Source organism: Anser anser, assembly GCF_964211835.1.
Source record: "Anser anser genome assembly, chromosome: 1".
NCBI classification, from domain to species: domain Eukaryota; kingdom Metazoa; phylum Chordata; class Aves; order Anseriformes; family Anatidae; genus Anser; species Anser anser.
The window spans coordinates 206,392,484-206,419,621 of record NC_139720.1 but is presented as its reverse complement, the minus strand read 5'-3'; the positions used below and the strand labels follow the sequence as shown (position 1 = coordinate 206,419,621).

General features: G+C 40.8%; 2 protein-coding genes and 1 long non-coding RNA gene across 24 annotated transcripts in view; 2 read left to right on the top strand and 1 right to left on the bottom strand.

Annotated features, from left to right (window-relative positions):
• The window catches only part of SYTL2 (synaptotagmin like 2), a 60,114-nt gene extending 40,111 nt beyond the window's left edge, over nucleotides 1-20,003 (top strand). For 6 of the 18 annotated variants that reach the window (XM_083796820.1, XM_083796832.1, XM_083796831.1 and 3 more), the window contains 13 exons: nucleotides 600-4,364; nucleotides 5,906-6,004; nucleotides 7,007-7,060; nucleotides 8,262-8,309; nucleotides 9,596-9,690; nucleotides 13,042-13,161; nucleotides 14,237-14,406; nucleotides 14,779-14,881; nucleotides 15,294-15,464; nucleotides 15,692-15,770; nucleotides 16,699-16,798; nucleotides 17,572-17,777; nucleotides 18,781-20,003. In XM_083796820.1, coding sequence (XP_083652946.1) covers nucleotides 600-4,364; nucleotides 5,906-6,004; nucleotides 7,007-7,060; nucleotides 8,262-8,309; nucleotides 9,596-9,690; nucleotides 13,042-13,161; nucleotides 14,237-14,406; nucleotides 14,779-14,881; nucleotides 15,294-15,464; nucleotides 15,692-15,770; nucleotides 16,699-16,798; nucleotides 17,572-17,777; nucleotides 18,781-18,926 — 5,156 coding nt within the window. In that variant the 3' untranslated portion in view covers nucleotides 18,927-20,003. The remainder of the gene's footprint in view (nucleotides 1-599; nucleotides 4,365-5,905; nucleotides 6,005-7,006; nucleotides 7,061-8,261; nucleotides 8,310-9,595; nucleotides 9,691-13,041; nucleotides 13,162-14,236; nucleotides 14,407-14,778; nucleotides 14,882-15,293; nucleotides 15,465-15,691; nucleotides 15,771-16,698; nucleotides 16,799-17,571; nucleotides 17,778-18,780) is intronic. The other 12 variants (XM_083796826.1, XM_083796828.1, XM_083796827.1 and 9 more) reach the window with 7 other exon arrangements.
• Nucleotides 20,004-20,598: 595 nt separating this feature from the next.
• Nucleotides 20,599-22,346, bottom strand: LOC310880937. Its single transcript, XR_014571998.1, has 2 exons — nucleotides 22,210-22,346; nucleotides 20,599-20,941 (listed from the first exon to the last, which is right to left on the bottom strand). It is a non-coding gene; the product is annotated as an uncharacterized lncRNA (long non-coding RNA).
• A 372-nt stretch (nucleotides 22,347-22,718) lies between these two features.
• CCDC89 (coiled-coil domain containing 89) lies at nucleotides 22,719-26,589 on the top strand. 5 transcript variants are annotated; one of them, XM_083797371.1, is made up of 3 exons: nucleotides 22,818-22,854; nucleotides 23,100-23,200; nucleotides 24,086-26,589. In XM_083797371.1, exon 3 carries the CDS (start codon nucleotides 24,097-24,099, stop codon nucleotides 25,159-25,161), a length of 1,065 nt encoding a protein of 354 aa, XP_083653497.1. In that variant the 5' UTR covers nucleotides 22,818-22,854; nucleotides 23,100-23,200; nucleotides 24,086-24,096; the 3' UTR covers nucleotides 25,162-26,589. The 5 variants fall into 5 exon arrangements, with proteins under 5 accessions (XP_083653493.1, XP_083653496.1, XP_083653497.1 ...); XM_083797367.1 differs by lacking the exon at nucleotides 23,100-23,200 and having other exon boundaries at nucleotides 22,719-22,854; XM_083797370.1 differs by lacking the exon at nucleotides 23,100-23,200 and having other exon boundaries at nucleotides 22,807-22,854; nucleotides 24,090-26,589.
• The last annotated feature ends 549 nt before the right edge of the window (nucleotides 26,590-27,138 follow it).

Genomic DNA, 27,138 nt, shown 5'->3' with positions numbered 1-27,138 from the left:
ACTTAGATTCTAATTCTCTAATGTGCTACATGTTTTTAGATGATCTATTGGCATTCTTAAGGGTTAACAACCAGATTTGAGCCTGGCTAGGCATCTTTGATGTGGATGATAAAGGTGACATGGTGGCACCTGGATAAAATTCCTGTAATAAAGCCTGGTAGATGTGTCTGGATGGGAACTGAAGAATTATTGGTGTACTGCAGTTGACTGTCTTCGGTAGTAATCCAATTGTGACTTGAGGATTTGCTGATGTGACTAAACACAAATATAATGTTTTTTTTCCTCCCTCCCCCTTCACTGGAGCCATTTCCTTTAGAACAGGAATAACCAATCTTACCTGCTCCCACTCCCAAAAGTATTATGGCTAATCTTCTAGAAAAAGATCACTTTTCAGTAGGATATCTTAGTGATAAGGAATTTATTTTTCACACTCTTGCCTGCAGTATGGTTCCTTCCAAAACCACAAGAACAGAGAACTTTTTCTTCTGCTAAGAGTTCAAACAAACACAAAAACAGAAACTGAGTGATTTTTTCAAGATTGAAAAATTTTTAGTCTTGTGTCTGATTCCTAACTCTGATAAGTTTGTTTATGTTTGTAGATGAACGTTTGCTTTCTGCTGAGACAAAAGCACATGAGGTATCAAACACCAATTCTGCAGCTCTTCAACAAGGTAAGCCTGATCTTGTTGAGGAACGAGATGCTAAACACACTTTCGAGCCTGACAGACATGCTGATGAATTTGTGAAAGTGGCAGATGAATCTGTATCAAAAGTCTTAGACTGGTTTGAAAGAAGTTCTGGTACTGAAGATAGGAAATCTGTATCAGCCAGATCCCAAGGCAGGGAACTCAAAGAAGTTGGCTTTTCAACTGGAACAACAGTTCTTCCTACAGAATACAGTGGAACTAGCATGGATGGAAAACCGGAAGTTATAGAAGAGTTACCATCTGGAAGGGATAAACAACTGAATGCTATTTCACCCAGAACAATTATTTCAGAAGATAAACAGATGACAAAAGAGAGGAGGAGACCTAAGCAGGGAGAAGAGAATGAGGAGCAAAATGACAAATCACTAACTGAGCCTGACTGTACAAGAATCAAAGATAAAGAATTGGGTCAAGAAATCAAGCAACAAAACCAAACATCACGTGTCTTGGAACATCATGAACACAAGCTACCAGCTCAGAAATATGAACTGGAGAAGGCGATAAGAGAAAGAAGAAGAATAAGAGAGATTAGAGCATTTTGGGAAAGGGATAAAACTATCCCCAGTCACAGAGAGAAAGAAGTTGGTATCAATACTAATGCATCAGGTGGTGGTGTCTTGAAAGGTCTCAGAGAAAGTGATAAAATAAAGCCAACTGCAGAACACCTACCTTATGGACTGGATGATCAGAGCAAGAATACATTAAGAAGTGCTGAACTGAGATATGCAATTGTGGCTTCAAAAAATGAATGTCAAAACTCTTTTGAGTTTGGACAAGGCCGTGAAGTTAGAAAACCAGAAAGAACACTTCCAGCTGATGGTGAAATTCATGAATCCACAAAATTGGCAAAAGCCAGTAACATAAAGCCTAGAGTTTCTGCCACTTCAGCTTCCCCAGAAATTAAAGATAAAGATGGGAAAGAAACATTTAAAGGAAAAGTTGGTGCTTGTTCCCAACAGAAGCCCAGCTTCCAGGTTTTTTCTCTAAAAGAAAAAATGAGTGAGAAGTCCAAAAATCAAATTTCAAATCCTTCACAGTTTCAGAGTTTGAGAAACTTCTGGGATGCTGGAGTTAAATTACAGAGTAGCATTGACAGGAGAGATGTTTCTTTGCCAAATAATACTGTTCATAATAATACTTCAATAACCCACCAAAAAAAATCGAAGGAAGATAAGGGCAGAGATAATGTGAGCAAGCAAGTGTTAATCCAACATCAAACACAAGCCTCTGAGAGAGAAAAAACAGAGAAATTAGATTCTGTGATATGTGAACTGCCTCTAGGATCTCTTACCTTAAAAGGTTTGAAGGTAACACACACACAAAACACAGACTCTGTCCAGCCAGTCAAAAAGCCAGTTATCTCTCAACCCCAGGAACAGATGGGTCTTCATGAGCACGAAGTTAACGGATGTGTAGAAAAAAGTATTGTTTCATCAAAAGAACATCCTCTCAGAGGATCTCAGAAGATGCAAACTGGTTTGCAGAACCTGCTCAGAGAAACCTCTGTATGTCAACCTTCTGAATTAAGGGTAGGAATGAAAGCATCTGAAACAGTGAATAATATATCACAAACTAATTGTAGTGGAGAATCAATATGCCAACAAGATATCAGTCAGTCTGAAGAGGTCAGTGAGACTGCAGAGAGGTCTGTTGCCCCATCCAAGGTCAGTGGCTTGAGTTCAGCTTTAGAGAAACTGATGAAGGAAGCCTCTGAAACACCACCTCCTAAACCAAGGCGTGTGGACAGGACGTTACAGAAGACTGCTGAGATACAAGTTAAAAGCATGACCTATCAGCATGATGGAGAGTCACTGCAGGAAATCAGTGAGTACATAGAGAAGTCTGTTGCCCCATCCAAAGTCAGTGGCTTGAGTTCAGCTTTAGAGAAGCTGCTGAAGGAGGCTTCTGAAACCCCACCACCTAAACCAAAACGTGTGGACAACACATTACATAGGACTGCAGAGATGCAAATTAAAAACACGACCTATCAGCGTGATGGAGAGTCACTGCAGGAAATCAGTGAGGCCACAGAGAAGTCTGTAGCCCCATCCAAAGTCAGTGGTTTGAGCTCAGCTTTAAAGAAGCTGCTGAAGGAGGCCTCTGAAACTGCACCTCCTAAACCAAAACGTGTGGACAACACAGTACAGAGGACTGCTGAGATGCAAGTTAAAAACATGACCTATAAGCATGATGGAGAGTCACTGCAGGAAATCAGTGAGTACATAGAGAAGTCTGTTGCCCCATCCAAAGTCAGTGGCTTGAGTTCAGCTTTAGAGAAGCTGCTGAAGGAGGCTTCTGAAACCCCACCACCTAAACCAAAACGTGTGGACAGCACAGAACGAAGGACTGCAGAGATGCAAGTTGAAAGAACTACCTACCAGCACGATGGAGAGTCACCACAAGAAATCAGTGAGTCCATAGAGAAGTCTGTAGCCCCACCCAAGGTCAGTGGTTTGAGTTCAGCTTTAGAGAAGCTGCTGAAGGAGGCTTCTGAAACACCACCTCCTAAACCAAAACGTGTGGACAACACAGTACAGAGGACTGCTGAGATGCAAGTTAAAAACACGACCTATCAGCATGATGGAGAGTCACTGCAGGAAATCAGTGAGTACATAGAGAAGTCTGTAGCCCCACCCAAGGTCAGTGGTTTGAGTGCAGCTTTAGAGAAGCTGCAGAAGGAGGCCTCTGAAACACCACCTCCTAAACCAAGGCGTGTGGACAGGATGTTACAGAGGACAGCTGAGGTGCAAGTTAAAAGTGTGACCTACCAACTCAATGGAGTGTCACTGCAGGAGAAGACTGAGACCACAGAAACATCTGCACTGTCCAAGGCTGAATATAAACTACTTGATGTTAACTTGCAAAAATTACTGAAAGAAGTCTCTGAAACACCAGCTCCTATGCTGGAGAACATGGATGAAAAGATGCAAGGTAAAACGTCAGCTAGTCAAAGTATTTGTCGTCCTCCTCAAGAAGAGAGAGATCACCCTCAAGAAATAGAAGAAACAATAGAAAAATCTTCTGTTTCAAATATTGCAAAATTCAGAGATTTCAGTAGCTCGTTAGAAAAACTCCTTCAAGAAGCATCTGAAGCTTCATCTCCGGTATCGCAAGAGAAGTCTAGGGATCGTATGTTTCCATTACAAAAAGAGTCTCTGTTCACAACAATGTCACAGCCTTATCATAATGCTTTAACTACTTATCATACACAGATGAAGACCGCTATCAAGAGTGGAGCTCCAGAACAGAATATCGAGGCTTCAGTAGATATTAAAGCTTCTGACCTACTTAAAAGAAATGGGGCTTTTAATCAAAAAGAACAGAGAAATGTGCCTCCAATAGATCTCCTTCCCCTGGAAGGAGAGACTAATACAGCTGTGAGCAAGCCGTTCAAGGTAAATGACATAGGAAGGACAGATGAAAGCACATCCTCGGATGCCTCTGAAAATAATTTAGAATTAAAAGAACTGTTGCAATTGAGAAGAACAAGCACACCTCTTAAAGATGAGAGCAATTCCCCCCAGCCAGGAGGAGCTCGACTCTGCCTGGCCTTTCAGCATGAGGATAATGATGAAGATGATGGTGACAGCTCAAATTTGGGATCCAGGTTTTCAGATGAAAACTCTGATTCCTGTTCTGGAACTGGTAGTTCAACTCGTGAGCCATCTAATTTCTAAAATTCATGGTGCTGGGTTGTTAAACATGGCTACAGCTTTTCTGGTAGCTAACTTGAAATATATTAACCAAAACTCTGGTACTTAATTGAATGCTTTGGATATTTGTTTTGGAAAGATGTGAAGAACTAATTAAGTCCTTTAATTGCAATTTTTTGACAAACACCTACTAGATTTGGGTAAGGTCATGGGAGTGTAGCAGCATGAGTCAATCACATCAGTCTTCATGCCTTATGCTTTTCTTCCTCCTTTGGGACATCTCTTTTGAATCAATAACATTATAACACTCGAATTCTGGTATTTCTTTTAAATACCCTGGATTAAAAGAGGGGGAAAAAATAATCAGTGGCTGACTGAGTTTATTTAGCTTGACCAGCTAATCTTCAAAGGTAAATCTGTGGCTGGATATAAAGACAGTACCGATACCCCGTGCTATTTAATTTAGTATTGCTGCCTGTTGCACAAAAAAAATGGCTATATAAATGAGGCAGTCTAATTATGAAGACTCATTACTTGGTTAAGCTGGAAGCTCTAGTCCATGTCTAATGTGATACTTTAACCTTTTTATTCTGCTCCTGAGAGACTGGGAATTTTCTGAGATCTTACCCGCCTGAGCAATCTGTGATGTTGCTGGGGCGTGCTAAGAAACTCTGGAGCTTATTTTGAAAGTGAGATTCCAATGGAAATCAGCTGGAAGTCTGTTCTGCAAGACAAATGAGGAAAAATAAAACACAATTTGTTTTTGCCTATAATTACACTATTGCTGTTTGTAAGGCCGGATTGGCTGGCTGCAGTGGGAGGGAAATGAAATACAGAGGAGAGAGGGTCTTAGAGTACTCTGAAGGAGCTAGGTCTGTCCTGAAACTGTTCTTGGAGACAAGTGCATGATAATTTCAAGGATCGAAATCTCTCCACAGGTTGTTTTTTTACTTGTGGTTGTTACTCAATATTGAACAGGAAGTGACTTTCACAGGGCAGAAAAATATAACGAACAAATTTACAGAGGGGAAAAACCAAAGCTACTAACTTCTGTTTGTGCTGTTTCTTAACAAAATGGCTAAATCTGAATGTATCCTACCTAGTTCTTGGACAATTAAGTACCATGTTTGTCTTAAACTCCCTCATTAGTCAGTACAAACACAGGTCGAGTCAACGTGTGTTCCTACTGATACCTGAGGGAATTTAGAGAGAAAAGATTCTTAACTTAAACACTGTTGAAATTGGTCTGCTTCACTCCAATTTCCATTTGAATTTAAGTTAAGATGGTCAGGTGTCAGTTTCAGTAGTTTCTTCAAAATCCAGGCTATTGTCTTGTTCACATGTCTCTAATTTTGGAATAACTGAACACAATGCATTCCTGACTCTGACCCTTAGGATTTACTTAACACTTTGAGTGAATACTCACGGTCTCTGTTAAAGATCAGAAGATTCCCAAAAGAAGTCCATGGTTGTATTTTTTTTAAGTGACTTGTTTAAAAAAGCATGTCTGTGTGTGCAGTGTTCATGTGTTTTGTCTCGTAACAGGTTCAGAAGAATTAAATCCTGTTTTGATGGCTTTGAAAAGGAGTGCAGATAGGAAAATGCCTTCCAAAAGTCTAGAGGACATTCCATCAGCCACCTCAAGTGAGCACAAAGCTTGTGTGTGTCTCCCATGACCCCCAGTTCGGCTTAAACATGCTTGTGCTGTGTTTCCATACAGCTTTGCCAAGCAGTAGTTTTGCCTTACATTGCTTCTCACTAAGCAGCATGGAGTTTGTATGGTAAAACTGAATTCTCGTCTCATATGGGTTAGTTTTCAGTTCTTAGTGTTCCTTTTGAAAACAATGGTATGTTGAGCAGACATCTTCCAAAAATGCACTGCGTCAGTCAGGGATGATTTGGTTTTGGATAGTGAAAATGTTTTGAACAGTGAAAGTATTTGGGTGCAACCACTCAAATCAGTAATGAGCTACAATTGCTGCTCATTTCTGGCTGCTTACTTGGCTCAAATTAGTAGACAATGGAAGTATGAAAAAGTTGTCTTCACAGGCGAAACTACTACGTTTATTCTAGCAGTTAATATAACCAAACTAAAAGAGAATGCAATGAGACAGGATTGTACTTAGCATTCATCCCTGAACTCCCTCTGTAGCGTCCTAAGATTATGACTTATTATCGTTCTTATTCCTGTCTCCGTTCATGCTGCTCCTCAGTGTTTTCATACTTATTTCACTTCTAATGGGGAAGACATGAACTGAATTGATGTTTGAGAACTGAAACGTGGAGGTGTAGATTTTGAAAGATGTTGACTATCGTTGGCGAAATACTCTTCTAATATTACTTATGCTATTGCTCCCTTCTAACTAGTTCCCGGATTTTAGGTTATGCACTAACATTGCTGTAACAGCACGCTGGTAGAAACTGTGTCAAGATGAGACCGCTGCTTGGATGCAGAATTGAAGTAATGTTCCAAGTTGAAAGCATCTCCTGAATTTAACCATTCCTGTTGCTCTGCTGGTGTATTTTTGTTGTTGTTGTTCGGTTGTATTTGTTTTTTGGTCCTTAATTCTGTGATTACCACTGCCATCCACTTTATCATACTGAACAGCAAGCTTTCTAACCACGTGTTACTTTTTTCCTGCACAGATAAAGGAAAAATAAATATTCCAAAGGAAGAATTAGCTCTTAGTGCTGAAGATGGTAAATATCTTTTGTGTCTGCATGGAAATCTATTGTTTTTCAGTGTTCTCTGTTTGCTAGTGAAAGATTTGAGAAAGTAGGAATTGTGTTACTCTTTCAAATTTAACTAACTTCATCACGACTTCAATGCTTTTGTAAAATTTTCTTATGTTATTTTACTCTTAAGCACTAGACTTTTGTTATGACCTGTTGCATCTATAGAAACTGTGCCACCCAGCAGTGTACTATTTTGATCTTTGGCCATTCAGCCTATAAAACAGCTTCTGAAATCATTGAGAGCTTTGAACACTAGCACAGTTGAAAAACTGGGTGTAATTAAATATTAAATTTGTCTATTCATCCGTTGCATTGTAAGATGCAAGACGATTTTTGCTCATCCAAAACACTCTTCAGAATAAATCAGTTGAAAAAGGAACCTCTCTAAATTCCTATCTCAATCCAGCAAAGCAGAATTACTTTAAGCAATAGATGAACATCGATCTGTTAGTGCATTACAGGTGCCTTACTGTCAAATTTTTCTGTATTCCTTCAGAAATTACAAACCTAATCAAAACAAAAGCAAACCTTCTCTAAGAACATGTCAAGATAAACATGTTGGAAAGCCACCAAGTAACATTGAATACGATGGAATATAACACAATTCTTTCCTGTTTACTGCATTGTGGCACTATAGTTTAAAAAAATAGTCCTGCAAATTTGCATTTGTTGTGTTTTAGATGCTTCTAAGCATTTTGAGTGTTAGTTGTTTATAACATAATAGAATACATGCCATGTCCAGTATACTAACAAGTCTTAAATATCATGCTTCATTTTTACCTTCAGATGGACAGCCTTATTGGAAACATGTACATTCAATATGGATTATGCAGACACTTGTCTGAAAGGGGTAGCTTTTTCTAGTTAAATTTAGTGAGTGAAGTTTTGGAAAAATTTATGGATCCAGCCAAATTGATAACTGTACAGACAGAATAAGGCAAATTCTCTTGAAAATACCAATCATGTTTTTGCTTTGCTAAGCTTGCACATTCGCGTTCCCTTTGTTATGATTCAGCTCCTCAAAAGAGGAGAATGATGCAAAACATAAAAATTCATGGGGTCAGAAGATGTCAAGACTTGCCACATGTAAAGGATAATGATGTTAGTTATAAAATCGTATAGCTGTTTGTGCTACTGAATGACTTGTCAATACTGCACTGAGCAGGTCTGAAAACTGATCAGGATCAAGAGAGGAATGAAAATGCAGCAGGAAGTGAGTAATAGGATTCTTCCAACAGACAGTGGAGAGGTTTCTCCGCTGATATTTAAACTAATACATTAAAAATCCTTTTTAATGTAATGGCTGATGAGTTATACGTCTGGACTAGATAGCTGCTGAATGAGGAAGCTGCATCTAACTGCATACTGACAGTAATTTATGTGTTAACCGCTATTTGAGCTTCAGCTGCAAAAGCTTTGGAAAAGCTTAACTTAACGCCTTGCAAACAACCCCAGCTTGTGTGCAGTTTTTAATTTTATGCAATAGATACGTGCTCCTGTGGCTGTCTGTCTGTCACCAAATAATTCTGTGTCATAAGTTATTCAGTATTGGTGCATTTAACAACTTGTATCCAGTGTAAAGAACTTTAGTATGTAGAATATTAACTATGAGTGGTGTTAGCCCACAATTCTCAGAATTTTTCATCCTTTTAGAGCAAACTGGATTTTTGCTTTAGCTTGTGCAGTTAAGCTTTGTACAATGAAATCGGTGGAGAACATAGGAAGTGAATTTCAGTAAAGGTATAACAAAGTTCAGGCACTGGGACAGGCTCCCCAGGGCAGTGGTTACGGCACCAAGCTGCTGGAGTTCAAGAAGCGTTTGGACAATGCTCTCAGACATAGGGTCTGATTTTAGGGTGGTCCTGTGTGGAGCCAGGAATTTGACTTGATGATCCTTGTGGGTCGGTCCCTTCCAGCTTGGAATATTCTCTGAAATTTGAAGAGATATGCTGCAAGAATCTGCATCGTTAATGAGATATGCATCGTGAAATTAACTACGAATCCTTGAAACATCCTTGTTCACATCTAAACATTGCTTGATTTACATAAATATTCTTACCGCCATTAATTGGACTAGGAAATAACAGAATTTGGCTTGTAGACTATCTTCTTACCAAGAACCTTACGATAAGGTTAGTACATCAGTGAACTTACCCTTGTTCTAGGAAGGAAAGATAGAAGGTAAAATGAAAATGTTTTATCACATTTGATCAGAGTTTGCTTTCAGCACCCTGTTGTCATATGCTGTCAAGCAACATGAACGCTTCTTCTGCCAGACGAAGTTTTGTGGGCCATGTTATAGGAGATGTTGAACTAAATTATCCTTCCTAATAGTAGCATCTCTGAGTCCCATGGAGAAAAATAAACCCTTGCATCCAAGGTGTAAACTGCATGTGCATGTATTTCATCTGAAGTTGTTTGTTTCTAACTGCTCTGCTATGGAATTGCACTCTTTTGATGTACAAACTCTTTTGAAACTTTTGAATTGCTGCTCTTGAGTCTCCACAGTGCCTCCGCAGCCTGATAAGCTGTTTTCCAATCCTGAAAAACTCAAAGGACTGAGCAAGTCAGTACCGTCGTTCCTGCAGGAAGAGGCAAGTTCCATCTCTGACGTATTGTAACTAAAACTTTTGATTGCTGTGGCATTATGCATTTACCAAATAGTGCTTTCCAGGGTCTGCCAAGTCAGCCTACTACTGGCTCATGGCATGGAGTTAGTTGTTTGTAGTGCCTGTGATCATCTGATTGTTACAACCTGTGGCTGACTAACTTTTCAGAAGCTCTAGTAACTTTTATTCCTACTGTACAGCCCTACAGACACAGCGTGTTTTATCTAGGAGGCTGAAGCATAGCGAACGCTTGCTGTTATTCCCAAAGGCAGTCTCTGTCCTTAAACTAACAGGTCTTTTATCTTCTGAACGTACACGTGTACATTCATTTTGTTCAGAGCCTGCAATGTCAAGTGAGCCTGTAAGACTGTAAGTGGTAGCGCCACCTGGTGACCCGCTGAGATCAGAGGGGTTTTAGCTTGGAGTTCTGCTTGGGGATGGAGGCTCAGGTATGATGTTCTCTTAGTGAAATCTCAGAATTTCCAGCAACGTGTTGTGGCTTTGTAAATCTTTTATTATTTATTAAAATATTTACTTTTTAACAAAGATTTTAAGAGCATGGTGTGGGCCTTGGAATAAGCTCGGAGGCCATATTCCAGTCCCCTAAAATGACACTGAAGTTCACAAGTGATAAACTGCTTGAATCACTTGTTCAAACTCTTCAGACAGTCAGCAAAGAGGGGTGTTTAGACCAAGCACCAGTCTCCTAACATAAATGTCTAAAATAGGTAGCTCCATTGGTCACAGGTAACAGGAGAATAGGAAATATTCTTTTTTTCTTACGATCAACAGTGATGAATTATGGAATTGTTCAGCACTGTAGTGTGAATGTGAATTTTAGTGGCAGTTGTGCATGCAAACCTCCCCCTTCCCTCCCCAGACTTCCCCTGTAAATGAGAGTTGCTGGTGCCATCTTCCAGGTCTCCCAAATCACCGGACAAACACCTGAGTCCTGTCAGTGAGGTGTGTGTGGACACAGGCTTCGATGTATCCCAGGAATTTGGGGCCTAGATACCACAGAAATACCTGTCTGTGCTGTAAACTGAGAAATCACTGCTAACCCCAGCCCTTATTGCTGTGCCTGCAGTTACAAAATATTGATGCTTATGCTGTTATATTTTTCTAAAAACATGGCTGAAGGGTCAGGGTCAGAAATATGCCGTGTCCTGCCTTCGCCTACTCCCTTCTAAAATAAGAAACATCCAAAATGCGGTGATACAGGTTTAATTAATCTTACCTTAAGTGCAGAACTTGAAACCATTCAGTGTCTATGAACTTTATTTAAGGATTCTTTAAAGAATCTTCATTTAAATATTCTCTAAAATGACAGCATCCCAACACCCATTCTGCTGAGATAAAAGTACAGGAAACTTTTCTAAGGTTATTAACGTGCACCAGTTAAAGGATTAGTATTTCAAAACCTTAAAGGTGGAACACCAAAAAAAAATCAGAAATGAGTAGGTGGGCATCTAAATTCCCAGTTACAGCCTCTGTAGGAAGCCAGTTAAGCTTATTCGTGTAAGTTTTGAATGAAGCAGTCTGAATATGTAAAAGCAAAAGGTCTAGATGTGATCGATTTGTTGCAGCGGAAAGAGTTTGGGGATAGTTCCTTTTGATAGTCTAAGAAATTGTCAGTACCCGAATCTGTTTATTCTGCCTCACAAATTTATCTTTAAAATTGCGTAAACAGTCCCAATACCGTCTTGTAATACTTCCTGTGCGGTGAGTTTGATGAACCACACAGGCACGCATGCCTGCATATATCTAATATATACATACATGAAAATATCAAATGTATATGGATAAAATTAGCATGCATGTATTGAATATGCTGGTACTGCCTTTGGGTTTGTTATCACCTGAGTACCGTCGGGCCAATAAGAGGCATGAAACTGATGAAACTTACACCTAATAAATAACAGGTCAGAAATAAGCACTGTAGCTAACATGCAATCATAAAATTAACACTCATTGTTAAATGCTTTTTCAGTTCTGGCATTATTTTAAAAAGTCGATTCTTCTGCTAATAAACACTTCTTAATTAAGAAGGAAATACAGAGAAGTTTATCCCTTTGAGCAGAAGGATAAGACACTACTACACTAAGGAGATACCCTAAAAAATAAAGGGTTCTCTACTCTTAAATAGTAACAATATCCTTATTTAACATTTTGAATTAACTTTAAGAAATAAAATCACGCGTGGTGCATTCTGGAGGCATACAGTCACCCCAGTGATCAGTAACTCCTTGTCTCTGGATTTCCGGACAGTGCTGGAAGGGAGCAGAAGTGGGTTCAGCTCTTATACAGACCTGCTCTGTGGGCAGCAGCTGAAGTGGTCTTAGGGAAATCTTGTGTCCCTCCTCGACAAGAAGGCATTTTCCTGTCTTTCAAAGAGTGCGTGTAATAGGACTGATTATCCACACCGTTTAACTAATATTTCCTTCCCTGGATTTTTCTGGCCAGTCCCAAATAGCCTGCTCAAACCATTTTTCTCCCCAGGAGCTCTGCCCTGGGTAGGATAGATGCCAGTCCTTATCTTTAGCCTCAGACCTAGCTGGGGGAGAGGAAGCCTTTTAACTTCTCGATGTGTAGAACACAAGAGGGAGATGATGATGCTTTCTCTAGCAGCTTGCATAGGACAGTCTGACAGCATGTGTGGAAAGTAAAGAAACATCAAGTCTTTCGTACAGTGGTGGCATGGAGACAGAATGGGGTTGTAAGCACATTGCCTGATAATGACCAAGGAAACCCAAACTGCACTTTCCTGATGTAAAAGCAGGGCCCTGCTTGCTCTTTTGCAAAATAAGCATCACTTCAAAAGCTATTCGCTTTATCCAGTGCTGTTGTACCGTGCATGTTACTTCCAATTAACTGCCTTAAAGATGGAGATTGGAGAATCGATGGCACTCTCTATGTAACAGAAAGGGATGGGTGGAAGACCTGAGAATTATCGCTTGCATAGTGAAGTAGAGAAGCTGAGTTTCACTGTCCTGGTAAAGCTAACTTGTACTTTCCATTGGTATTTGAGAATTAAGAGGGGAAAAAAAAAGAAAAAGAGCAAAGCAACAACAAAAAAAAGAGGTTGAATTATTACTTTACATTTTTTTCAGCGTAGGCTTTCCACTAAAAACAAAATCCCTTTCAAAATTGGTTTTACTTTAAATGCATGACCTAATTTAAGAAATACTAATTACTTGTGTTGTACTATGAAGGGATTTAAGGTCAGGTTTTCATTGGGTCCCAATCTGCATTATTAAAACTGTTTTTTCTTTTTTTTAATGTTCCTTGTGACTATAAAGTACCTACACAGGCTCTCTTTCTGTGATGTTTTTGTAGAGTGATGACAGAGAGACAGATACAGCATCAGAAAGCAGTTATTCCCTTGGCAGAATCAAGAAGAGTCCCAGCTCTCTAACCAATCTTAGCGGTTCTTCTGGCATGGCCTCCTTATCCTCTGTATGTAAACCACAGCCTTGTTTTAATGGCACTTTGCTTTTGCTAATCTCTTCGGTATTGTTTCAGCTCCCTTCTTATTCCTCTCCTATTTCTTTCCTTGGTATCTGCCTCCTTCCGTCCTCCTCTCTGTTATTGAATTCTTGCATGGAATTGGAAATAAAGTGATTTAAAAAAAAAATTTTTACTTGTTTTCTAGTAATATGCTGGAGCCTGTTTGGGATTCCACTGTGCAGCATACTTGATAAACCCTGTTTGGGATTCCACTGTGCAGCATACTTGATAAATCCTAAGCGAACAGGCTTTAACCCTAGGAGCTGGAAGTTGTAGCTGACAGTGGGAGAGAATTTATACAGAACAAATATTTAGGAATGGATTAAGGGGTGGCAGGAGAAATAAGTGAAAGAAAGAGATGGTATTGGTGTGTGGGTTGTATGATGAAGTCAGTGATTTAGCTAACCAAAAGTCATTCGTTTATGTGGCCTTTAGGGGAAAAGGAGAACTTTGGGGATGAACGATGAGATTTAAAAAATAGAAAAAGAAAAAAACCCTGTTCATCCTTCTATTTTTACCTATCCAGGGTTTAATTTTCTAGTATGTTTTATTTTAGCACCTACCTCAGCCACATAAAGACTTTGTTTGATTTCTTGGTTGGTATTTTCAGAAAGCCTTTTGTCATAACGTTTTAGGCTCGGCTTTCTGCAAAGGTCAGCTGAAGAGCTACATAAGTAATATTTCAAGGATCTGATCACACAAATCTCCAGATATATAGCATCCTAGCATTTCATGTATTCTGTCTCAATGCAATAAACATATTCCTTTTTTGTTCAAAACTTGGCCTAACACTTTTCAGATTTACAAATAACATTCTTTCGTTAACCTGCTTGCTGAAGAGCTTGTTTAACACTGTTACGTTTCATAATTGCATCTAAAGGGACACAGTTGATTTATTTTTTTTAATTGTCTGAATCCTGACAATAACTTCTACCCTAATCTTGAAGTATTTGGTGAAATGCAAAAGCCTAGGAAAAAAAGTCCTCTTGTATGATGCAGGTTTTTCTCCTCTTGTATGACACAGGTGAGCGGAAGCTTAATGAGCGTCTATAGTGGAGACTTCGGCAATGTTGACGTGAAGGGGAACATTCAGTTTGCTATTGATTACGTAGAACAGCTGAACGAGCTCCACATCTTTATTTGCCAGTGTAAAGACTTGGCAGTGGCAGATGTCAAGAGGCAACGTTCAGACCCGTAAGTAAAAATACAGAATATTTTTTTTTTCCAAAGGAAGTTACTCTTTTAATGTGTAAATGAAAACTGTAATTTATTCCAAGCATTGCCTTCTGATGGGGTGACCAACCAAATAACTGAAGGAGGCTATAATGTGCTTTACATGTTCTTCCACTCTGAACTGAACATAAAGTTGCCATATAATTCAGTACATATATTAACATGGGAAGCTCAGACTTTGAGTTTGAAATTCTATTTTAAAATTTGACTTCGCAGATTAAGGAGAATTCAGTTAAGTCAATTTGATTTACTTCATAAGTAAATGTGTGTGTATTTTGGAAGGGAAGTTGGAAGGGGGGTTTTCTTGCTCTTACCAGCCTGTTTAAATTTTAGGTATGTGAAGACCTACCTGCTTCCAGAGAAATACAAGCTGGGCAAACGGAAGACCTCTGTGAAAAAGAAAACTTTTAATCCGGTTTATAATGAAATACTGCGGGTATTTATCAAATGCTAACTAGACATGAAATACTGCATGCATGCAGTATGAGGAGTTTGAACTTTCCAGGTCCAGATGATCTCAGAAGAGACATCTGTGTGAAGATGAGGCAGATTGCTCTGTAGGAGTGTCTGTGTGCTTCACTGATGGGTTAACTCTGGTTTACTCTGGATACAGCACTGAGAACATTGATTGTTACATAATTCTTGCAAGCAAACTCAAGCTACTTAGGAACTTAAAATATTTAAAATAAATATTAAAACACGAAGAGAGTTTTGAAATGAAGCGAGGAGCTATAGATGTATAAACCCAGACACATTTCCTTACTGTGTCACTTTCAGACAATCATTGATGAAAAAGTAGCTTAACTTTTTTTTATTGCTTCCTCCTCCCCATTTCTCTCTCCTGGCAGTATAAAATTGAGAAGGATCTACTGAAGAACCAAAGCCTTAATATCTCTGTCTGGCACAACGATACCTTTGGGAGGAACAGCTTCCTTGGTGAAGTAGAGCTGGATTTAGGAACTTGGGACTGGAATGATAAATCCAACAAGCAGATCAACTGGTTTCCACTCAAGCCAAGGGTAGGTTACTGGGGGTGGGTGAGCTGTTCTATGTTTTCTGCTGTGTAAGTGCAAAACCAAGTCATTTTTTATTTAGCTCCTATCTTTTGTGTTCTGAGGGTTTTATATTGATTATATATTATAAAAAAAAAAAACTCATGTAGAAGTTGAACTTGTGCAAAACTTTGCACGATAAAATCAGTGTGTGAACTGCAATGTGTGAGACTTTTTTTTTTCTTAAATTTCAGACTTCAACAATGGCTCTAGAACTAGAAAACAGAGGGGAGATGAAACTAGCCCTCAAGTATGTTCCACAACCTATTGGAGGTATTTATTCATTGCTTCTTTGTTTGAGTTTGTCAGGCCTTTGGGGGTTTTGTTGTTGGAGGGGGTTAGGGAGGAGATTGGTGCGAAGGAGCTGTATAACATTTTTCAACAAATTCAGGCATCTTGTTTTAATGTAGAACATTTTTTCTTCCTGGAATATTAGGCCACTCTGGTCATGAATTCAGTTGAGGATCCAAGGTTCGCTTTAGAATCTTCTGTTATTTTTATGTTACTACAGAAGAAATTACCTGATTGTTATAATCTCAGATTTATAATCCAGTCTGTATACATAACAAAGTTCTGTTCTCTCTCTAACAATTTCAGAAATTATGAAATTGTCAGGCAGGTGCTGTGATTTGCTAAATAAACAGTGATGACACACTAAGTTCAAGCAATATTAGAAGTACAAAATAGCAATAGGTATCCAGAACACAGCATTTCTTAGCTGTATGAGCTGTTCGTTTACTCTTGTCTGACAACTGATAACTGGCTGGTCTGACAATGAAGCCAAGCAAGGTCTTTAATCCAGCCAGACAGTCAATAAGAATCAAATATATTAAGAGCACAGAGGAGCTCATTTGAAAGTGTAATTGGTGGTAAAGGCTGGCATCGCATAGACTGAAGACAAGCTGATCTCTTCATCTAGAAGGCTGGGAAAGAGAAGGCCAGTGGCCTGCATTTGTTTATTTGTAAGAGAAGAGAAATCGTGGTCGGAATGTAGACATGAGGTGGCCTGGCAGTACTTTGATGGGCTAAAGATTGCAGCTTCAGAGGTAGAGAGGGATGCTCAATTAAAATGTGAGATAATGAGAGTCTAGGCGAAATATCACCTCTGAAAATGGAAAGGAGCTGCTGCAACATGTAAATCGCTTTCGAGGGTAATTTCTAAGGCTTAATCAGAGCCAGGATGTTTTCTTTCTTTTTACAGGAAAGAAGACTCTGTCCACTGGTGAGGTCCACATCTGGGTGAAGGAATGCCATGACCTTCCTCTTCTGAGGGGCAACAGGCTCAACTCTTTTATCAAGTGGTAAAAACCGTGGCTGAAATCATTAAACCTGGTGGCTTAATAATGCCATTGCTGTGTTTTCTAGTCTTACCTTCAGTTTTCTCCATTTAAATTAAAAAACAAAAACACTTAATTACTTTCTGATTCTCCTTTATTGTAATGCAAATTGTCCTACAGGGCTTGCAACTTCCAGATGCTAACTATATGCTACCAAGTACGATGTACTGGGAGGAATTCCTTGCTAATCACCACCCTGTCATTTTGTCTGCTTAGCTACCTGGTGGAGGGGCTAGACAAATTTAAGTCAGATCTTGTCTGCTGTAAGTTGTGTTTAAACAAAGCAGGTTTGTGAAAAAGCGTGCTTTAGCTTAGTAAATCGTGGGAGGAGATAGAAGTGAGAAGCATAGATGTATTTCTTCCACCTTCCTTTCTACAAAAAGATTTAACACATGATGGGGATAGCGAGATAGCTGGGAAATCTCTGGCAGTAACTAAAAGGTTTCAGCATCATTAGTGGTAATCCAGCAAACAAACTCAGTTGTACTTCTTCCCTACGTGACTTCCCCTTCCGATCCATCCTTTGAAGCACAAGGGTGGATACATCCTGGATACATTTGTTGGAAGGGACCGAGAACGTGATGTTTGATTTCATCTCTGTGATACTAAAGCATCTTATTCTCAGTTGCTTTGTAACATGCAGTATTTTTATTATTCAGTATTTTTTGTCTGATGAGTGTGTTTAATGCAGGTTATGCTGTCAAAGTGCAAACTAACAATGCTTTCTCTTTCCGAAGTACCATTCTTCCAGATACTAGCAGAAAAAGTCGCCAGAAAACAAGAACAGTGGCAAAAACTACAAACCCAGTATTCAACCATACCATGGTTTATGATGGCTTTAGGCCAGAAGATTTGAAAGAAGCGTGCATAGAACTCACAGTCTGGGATCACAACAAACTTGCCAACCACTTTCTGGGAGGTCTCAGGATAGGCCTTGGAACAGGTACTGGACAATTAACAGATTAATCCTTAATTTACAAACTACATTTTTTCTTTTTTCCCCTTTTCCTTTCTATTTATTCTCCTTTTGCAAAGATAACTGAAAAGCCTTTCAGCTGTTTATTTACTAAAGAGTTTCATTTAGTAAATTATCTGTTCATTGTCACAGATTCTGAAATGTAAATAGAAGTAGTATGAGGATAAGGGGTTATTGACAAGTTACGAGAAACATTAGAAATAAACCTTTCTGTCCATACGTTGTGTCTGGTACTGTTTGCAGTATGAGAGTATGCTATTTCTGCACCCAAAATCTTGATACCATCTTACAAACTTCCACATGGAAAAACTAGATATGTGGAGCAGAGACTGTATTGGGTGGAGATAAAAGGATGGATTGTGAATGCATGGTAAAATTTGAAGACTTTGGATAGGAAAACGTATAAATTCAAACATCTTTTTAGCATAAAGACAGTATAAGATATGTAGATATAATGACTGGGAAAACATGCAATTCTGCTTTGTCTCTTTCATTGTCCTTTCTGGTCTGAGGAGAGACAAAGAATTTAGAGTTCTTTAAAGCAAAAGCAAGAAAAAAAATGACTTCTTGTATGGTTTATGAGAATAACCTAAAACGCAAGTGAGGATAATAAATCTCAAACTGAAACTTAAGTACCTGAGGTTGTATTTCAATACAGAATCAGTGGACGTTTTGTTTTGAAGCCCTCTTGGATGTTGATTAAGTTTTCCCTTGGGACGGTGAAAAAAAAAGACAGAATAACAAGAAAAAAAAAAGGAAAAAGATGAAGTTTGTGTGGAAAATTGTCACTAATCATATTTGACAGAATTGTTCAAGCATAAAAATATAGAACTGGATCTCGAATGCACTAGGTTTCCTGTACCTGAGAAGGTGAAGCTCTTTAAGAAGATGGGCAGATTTGATTGTCAGCTCTCAACTCTGCAGCATGTTAAGTGATTAAAGTTTCTCTTAAAACCTGACATTTTTCTAGGCAGAAGCTATGGAACTACAGTAGACTGGATGGATTCCACTTCAGATGAAAGTGCCCTGTGGGAGAAGATGATGAACTTGCCAAACACATGGGTAGAAGATACGCTACCTCTGAGGATGCTAATGGTTGCAAAACTGACAAAATAAGGTGGCTTTTGAATCGCTAGTGTCAAAAAGACGACTTGGGAATGAAATTAAAAGGTGTGGGGGTGAAACTTGGAAGAGACACACAGCAGCTCTTTGATAGTCTCTGTTCTGTTGCTGTTCTGTTCTTGTGCTGTCAAATGTCACTGCATATTCCAAACTAAAATTCTGCCCTCAGATGATTATGTAAATTTAAGGGCTTCTTTTATTTCTTATTCACTGAAAATGTATTCAAGTAAGAACATACTTAAAGAATTCAGAGGTAGAGGTAGCTGTGATACTTGAATGCTCATGTTGTCAAACTGAAGTGTTGCTGATTCCTTAAAGCTAAATTGCCGGGGGAAAAAAAAAAGGAAAAGCAAGTAAATTCTTTCTGTATACTTGGATTGTTTGTGAGATGATGTTATTAGTAAGATAGCAACAGGTTGCATTTTCTTGATGCTTATTAGCTCGTTTCTCTGGCTGAATCCTCATCACGCTATATTGGATCTCTCCAGCTAGGAATATGAGTGTGCAGATTTTTTTAAAGTCTCTTTGTCTGTAGTTACACATTTCTATGATCTGAAAGTTGCTTCTGTAATGAAAGAAGCACTACACGAAATGGTACTGTTGATGTCTTACTCTGCAAGGCATAGAGGACTGTTAATTCCAATGTACTATGAAAAGTTGGGGTTATAAAGTTTGCTTCTATATTTGTTAATTACCTTGCTAGTATATTGACGTTCCTTTTAAATGCTGAAGTCACAGAGGTCAAACGTTTTCATTCAAATGCTATTCCAAAGGATCTAAACTTGCCAGTTTTACTAATGACGAATGTTGGGTATTTATTTTTGTAAAGTGTACTCATTTTCTGTACCTATACCTATTGTTAGCTTGTATTTTTGCAAAAGGTAATTTATCTGTTCTTCAGCGCCACCGTTAGGAGAACGCAGGGATTATGGTGGTCTGGGTTTAGATAGCTTTGCAGCATGTGAAATGGAATTTGTCACGTGTGGAAATGCGTACCACTGAAGGAAGATAAATGCATAAATTACAAAATGTATTACTTTTTTTAAATAAAAGCAGCCTTATTAAAGCTAATTAAGAATTCGATGTTTATTAAAAATCAATGTTTTGTGTTAGCTGCTCAGTGTGAGTATGCAATACAATGAAGTGCAGGCAGAAAATGCTTCTGAAAATAAATGTACATTTATTTGCTGTAACTGCATAGGTCTAGAGGCTGGTGAAGTCCTGCATGTAAAGTCCTGCGTCTAAGCTTACAGAGGAAAAGAGGGCTCTTCACACTTCCAACTGGGTTGCTTAATTTTATCATAAAAATTTAAATGCTTGCATTGCTTGGTATTTATTTCCCACCATGAATGGGAAGAAAGGAAAGGTGCTATTCAGCCTGCTGGGGAGCCCATGTTCTCCTTCATCAGCCAGGCCGTCCGGAGATTACAAATGCCAGAAGGAGCTGTCAGTCTCCGTCCCTTACTGCTTCAGGTGTTTCGGATGAGATTGGGAGCTGGCACGGATCCCACTTCTGCTTTTCCAGAAACACCACCCTCGCAGAGGTGGCTATTTAACAATACAGACGCAAAGTAACTGCTGTACCATTTAATTCCAAGTAGATTGTTCTGAAGTGTAGTATGTGCATCTCTCCCTACTCATACAAAAACAGATTTGTAAGCATGTGGCAGAGACACCTGTTTGTATTCACTGTCTACAGGATTTTGTTTTCACCTTAAAAAATAGGTTGCTGTAAGCATGACTACCATTTAACAAGTATATAATTTGTAGTTTTATTTCCTGTGAAGTTTAAATGCAGTGCTGTGTCAAAAGTCTTCGGTCTTCAACTGAAGGGATGGGGCTGAGGCTATAGATTTGCAGGCAGGTGTATGTAGTCTTCTGTGTTCCACACTGTACAAAATTTCAGTAGTTCAAAACTTAACTGCTATCAGAACGGTTGGTTTGTGACAGTACCACTCTTGTCTTTTGGTCAGGTGAAGTATCTTCTGTCTTGCTATTCCTCCACCATCCTGCAGACAGAGGCAGAATTTTTGTCATTACCTCTAAAGACACTGCTTAGCACTACGCTAAATAGATAAAAACTTAGTTTAAATTTCCAAAAACGATGGGAACATGAACGTTAGATGTACTTGTGCACTGCCCCTGTATTTAATTAGTATGATGACAAGCAAATGACACAGCAGCATTACGTGCTCGTTTAGATTTAAAAAAGAGACAGAGCCGAATGACTGAATCAGGCCCTCTAGTACAAAAATTCATTTGACCTCCCCCAACTTTTTAATAGCTTTTTAAAGTATATGTGGAAATGATGACTCTCATAGAAAATATATAAATAGCTGTCACCACACACAAAAGTGAGACTTCCAAATTTACGTGAGGTCAGTGGAGATGGTCCCAGAAGCGTCTGAAAAGTATATTAGTGCTTAACAATGCTAGCTATTTAAAGTTGTGCTGTTATCACTGATAGCCCTCAAAGGAGCCTGCATCATGCTACGAAGCTTTAACTTAAAGATCTTTAAGGATTTTTGGCATCTGTGCTTATCTTTTTACTGTTTCACTATGTTATTGTAACGTGCAAGAAAAGCCAAAGCTGTCCTGGTGAGATGAACTTCAGTGCCATGAACAAACGATTACAAACCAAGCTGCTTTATCAGTGGAAAATGTACTTCAACCACCCTATGAATGCTATAGGATTTAATTACAGAGCAGAAACATTACAAATTCACCTCCAGCTAAAGAATATGATGTTGATTTATTAAGGTAAGGACTGGATCTAATCATGTAAACCAGGAGGGATTTTGGATTGTAAACAGAAGAGTCATACAAAATGTACACTTTAAAAACCAAACAATATGGATGTTCATCTGGATATGGTTTCTGTAATAAATACAGCTTTCCGCCAAATTCATGGTAATTGTTAATTACAGTTGCATGTTCCAGATTGATAAAATGCAGATTGAAAAATGTAAATTTTACGCAGTTGCTTACGAAAAGTTTTAGGAAACTAGCTTACTCTGTCTTTCTCTGCTGTCAAAAGCAGAGGTTTTAAAGTTATCCACAACCCAAACAAGGCATATAATTAAGACATAACTGTTATTAAAAGGCAGTTTGATAAATTATTATCTATGCTTTGATTCTTAATTCCAGTTATCTATATGACAAAGCATCTATACTCCTAGAATATCTTCATATATGTTCATCTCTTGCCCAGAAAATTATTTGGGAGCAATGCAATGCTTCCCCCCCCCCCTTTTTTTTTTCCACTTTACAAGCTTACCATGACTTCAGCCTGGACGGGGGGCAGCAGGAGGTGCACCTGTGTCAGTATACGCGTGTGTTTTAGATGACATTACCTTTACTTCCTGTAAACCACGTACTTCAAAGTCCCAGCTCTGCTTTCACGCTCTATATTCAGAAAATTCCCATTTCTTTTTCTAATTCCCATTTCTGCACATAAGCCTGCAAGCCTCTGCCAGTGTTGCAGTTCACTTCACTCTGACTTTACCTCTTTTGAAAGACCTGGTACTGTTCCCTCCCTGTCTTGTTTGCTTTGTATCTTTTACCCTTTACTTGCTGAATAAAAGTCGCAAGTTGTTTAGGGTGAGGGATGCATCTTCTCGCTCAGCCCTTGCACCTTCAGTGTGTTCTACCATTGTGATCTTCTATGGGTGCAAGCCAAGAGAGAGGACTTCAAGCCTGAGGAAATCCTCTTCTTTTTGCTGAACCTGGGTGCCTTTGGGAGCATTGGCAGCATTTGTTTGCTAAGAAACGCTCCCTGATATTTCCATGAATTCGGGACTGCCCCGAGCAGCCCAGACGAGGGCACGAGCTTTGACGTGAGCGATTGAGCCCCGCATCGCCATGGACACAGCAACCGCGCGCTCGGAGTGGCAACAAATGGGCTGAGGAAAACAAGCACCTGGTGAGAGAAAATTTTTCTCCCCTTAAACCCCTCTCTTTGTTGCGTTTCCCCTGGATGGCCTAAATCTTTTAGTCCTTCCCTCTCTCTTCCTGTGTCACTGAGTGTTTTGGCAGGAGCCCAAGTGGCACCAGCAGCAGGGGAGCGCACCGCAGCGGACCCTGCTGATAGTCACCCCCATGGAGCTCTGAATCTGCCCGTGTCTTGCCTTCATTTTTGCTCTACGTTGCTTTTCATCCTTCCTGCAGTCCCTTCTCCAGGACTTTTGCCTGTGGCCTATCCTCACCTCCAGCCAAAACCCACAAAACCCGCTTATCAGCAGGCTATTTCAGGTGCTGTGTGGTTTCAGGTCTGTATCTGAACGTGAAGCCTGTACTTCAGTTTTAGGCAAACTTTTCATACGTCTGGGTAGTATACTGTATGATAAGGCACTGATAACGATGGTGGTACTACTGTAACGTAAATATTTCCTTTATTTTTAGATGAGGAGCCAGACTTTTAACCTGCGTGCCTAAAATAATCCAGCTAATCAGCATCAAAACCCAAATAAGGAACCGTTTCTCCAGGCACCCTCCTTATATCACAGTGCATTCAGTAATTATTACCAGTCCTTAATGATCTTTTTTTTATTCTTAAATCTCTAAGCTCAGGGTAAGGCTATTCAGTTACGTTTAATGGGCGAGATACTATTAAAATCTTATAAATGGATTAGAAGATTGATCTAACCCTCCATGTTTTATTTGCGTTTATAATAGCATCTGTGTTATACAGATGTAATGCAACTTTGCATCTGTAGGAGAAAATAAAGGCAGGGGAAAAGGATTCCTTAAGGAATTACTTACAGCTTTATCATTTACTGGCTTTTTAAAAATATAATATTACAGTACTTGTAGATACAACAACAGTGCTTTGAGGAGGAATAATTACCAGGGCTAGTAATCAGCAAATGAAGAGGCTTGCATAAATACTAAGCCTACAGTTGTTTGTTTTTGCATTGTCAAGTCTGGCACCCTTCTCATCGGTCTGCCTGACTTTGAATCAGGGTCTGTGGGACCGCACAGGCTGCTGTTGGTTTTATGAGTCCCAATCTGCTGTGCCAGTGGTGTGATGGACTTCCAGAGGCAGTCCCCCAGCTCGGTGCAGTGGTGTTGGGCACACAGTTTTGGGGTACTCTAAACCTGCTGAATGTCACTACAAGAACTGGTGGCTATAAAATGTTTCGTCTTTGTGTCAGACAGCGGCTCCATGGCTCAGGATGAGAGAGAAGCAGGGAAGGCCAGCCCCACAAGCGACCTGGAGGTGGGCAGGGACGGGGAAGATCTGACAAAAGGCCCGGAGGTGCTCTGCGAAGGCCCTGAAGAGGCGAGGAGTGAGAAGGCTCTGCTGCGGGCGCGCCTGGAAGAGCAGCATCGCCTCATCTGTGTGCTGAAGAAGAAAGCAGATGACGCACGCAAGCGCTGCAAAGGCCTGGAGCAGCTCAACACGGAACTGGAGAAACTGAGGCTGGAGGACGCCGTGAAACTGAAAACGCAGACCCAACGCATCCGGCACTTGGAGGAGCGCTTCATGGACCTGGCCAGCAACCACGAGAAAATGATCTACTTCAAGAATGAGCACAAGAAGCAGAACACGCAGCTGTGGGAGGAGAATCAGCGCCTGCGGCGGGAGAACGAGACTCTCTTTAGCCAAGCCCTGCGGGAGAAGGAAGCCGAAGTGCTCCAGCTCACTGCCAAGGCCCAAAATCTCTCGCAGCAGTTAGACTCCTTACACAAGAAATGCGCTTACGAGAGTCGCAGAGCCCAGGAGCGTGTGAAGGAGCTGCTGGAAGCTCAGAGCCAGCAGGCGAGTGCCCATGCTTGGGAGGTCGATTCGCTGAAGCAGCAGCTGCAGTGCCTCCAGGAGGAGCACCAGCAACTTGCCGCGCAGGTAGAGCACGGAGAGAGCCAGCAGAAGGCTCAGGATAGCGAGCTGCAGGCCAAGCTGGAAAGGGCAAATGAGGAGAAAGAGCAGCTGCTGAACCTGGCCATGGAGAGGGGCAAAGCCCTGCAGGACAAGCAGCAGGAGATCGTGCAGCTGGGGAAGAGGCTGGAGAGTGCGGAGAGAGCCAGGCTGCGAGCAGAGAAGCGCTTTGTGAAAGACACAGCAGCAAACTATGATCGGATGGTCCAGGAGCTCCAGCAAGAGCTAGAGAGCAGCAAGCAGGCGTACAGCGAACTCTTGCTGCAGTTTGATGCCTACAAAAAGCACAGTATGGCTTTACTGGCCAAAGAAAAAGAGCTGAACATCAAACTCCGTCACTTTAAAGTGTGACTTCAGCTTTCTGCTCGCTTCTCATCTCAGCAGGTGCCTCTGGTGTAACACAGCACTTCTTTTTGTTCCTTTTCATGCGACCATCTACCAGCCAGTCTCTCTGTAATCTGCTTACCAGCTTAAATCCTTCTGAAAAAACTGTTCTGTAGCCTCTTATTTTTTGTTACTTTTACATACGTAAGAGCTCAACACCATTAAATCTGAGCAGGGGTTGTCAAACTAAGTAAACCACATCAGATCTGTAACATGAAAGATTAGCATGGAAAACTTAAAATATGAAATAGATTTCATTTGGTCCTAACGTGCTGTATCACAGATTTCACTTTTTTTTTTTTTAATAGAGTCAAAAGCACGTTGTTTCCCAAAAAGGACAAAACATCAAACGCTTATTCTTTCATACTTGTTTCTCTTTTGAAGTTCCAGCGAGGTTGAGCACTTAGGAGGCATCTTTGAGGATCCAACAAAGAAATCCCACCTTGCATGAACAGTAATAACTGAGAAACGTAGTAGGTGAAAACAGTAAAATTGCAGAATACCTGCTGCTCAAGCAAGTTATAATGTATAGTTTTCCTACAGCCTTCTACAGTTCTCTTAGTCTTACTTAATGTCATAGCATTATTTGTATCCCTGTTCAGCTCAAGATCAATTGATAGGTCTTTTGCACGATTTCAACAGTTTTTGAAACAGGCTGAGGTTCCAGGCAGTCTGCCAGTTTTGGGTGTTTCGCTTATAGGTGTTTTCTGCAGAGAAAATGGCAATGCACAAAATGAAAGGGCGGGTAGCTCTTGGTCCTGAGCATCCAGAGCAGCCGTACCGTGTCAGACTAAGGATGCACTGAGCCCAACAACCTCTGTGTGGAAGCGGCCAGGAGCAGAGGGCCTGGAGCTCCTCCAGCTTGTGACCAGTTCATCTCAGGGGCTTACTGGAATAGCTACGGTTTCTAACAATTAGCCGTCAATTTATCTTAGGAACTTCTTCTTGAGACCAGGTGAGACCACCTTGTGGCATGAGGAACCCTCAGCCTTCAGTTCATCTTGACGTCATTTACTGTGCCTCCCTTTCCATCCCTGGCCATGATCGTGCGGGAACAACCCCCCTAAACCCCACTGTCTGGCGTGGGGGGCAACCCATGAGGGACCTGGTGGTTTTTTCTTCTAGAGAAGGCTCAGGAGAGACCTCATTGCCCTCTACAACTGCCTGAAAGGAAGTTGTGGGGAGCTGGAGGTTGGCCTCTTCTTGCAGGTAACCAGTGATAGGACAAGAGGGAATGGCCTCAAGTTGTGCCAGGGGAGGTTCAGGTTGGAAATGAGGAGACATTTCTTCTCAGAAAGAGTGGTCAGGCATTGGGACGGGTTGCCCAGGGAGGTGGTGGAGTCACCGTCCCTGGGGGTGTTCAAGGAAAGGTTGGACGTGGTGCTTAGGGACATGGCTTGGTGGGTGATATTGGTGGTAGGGGGATGGTTGGACCAGGTGATCTCAGAGGGCTTTCCAACCTTAATGATTTTAGGATTCTAAAACCAACACTGTGCATGCAGCCCCCCCACCCTCAGTCTCCTCAACCCCCCTCATCCACTCGGGATGCTGCTTCCCTCAGCCGCTGCCTCCCCCCACCGCCCGAGCCCCTCAGGCACCATTTGGCCACTCACCAGCACAGGGCAGGCCCCCAGAGGGCAGGATGGAGGTGGGGATGGGGAGCTGCCACCACCGGGTCAGGGCCAGAGGTCTTGACCACCACCCTCACCTCCAGCCCACCACCGACCACCACTAGGCACCGCCTGGCCACCAGCCGCCCAGGCTGCAGGATGAGGAGTGGGTGGCCACCAGCATCATCCACCTGGACTGCGATCGGGTGTCAGTGGAGTTCTGCTCCATCTGCGCTTGGTGGGTGTTGGCTTCCTACAAAATGTAGGGTCGAGTACCTGCTGGGCAGCATTCTTGTCTCCCCCAGGGGCCTCGTGTCGCAGAGGAGGAAGCAGG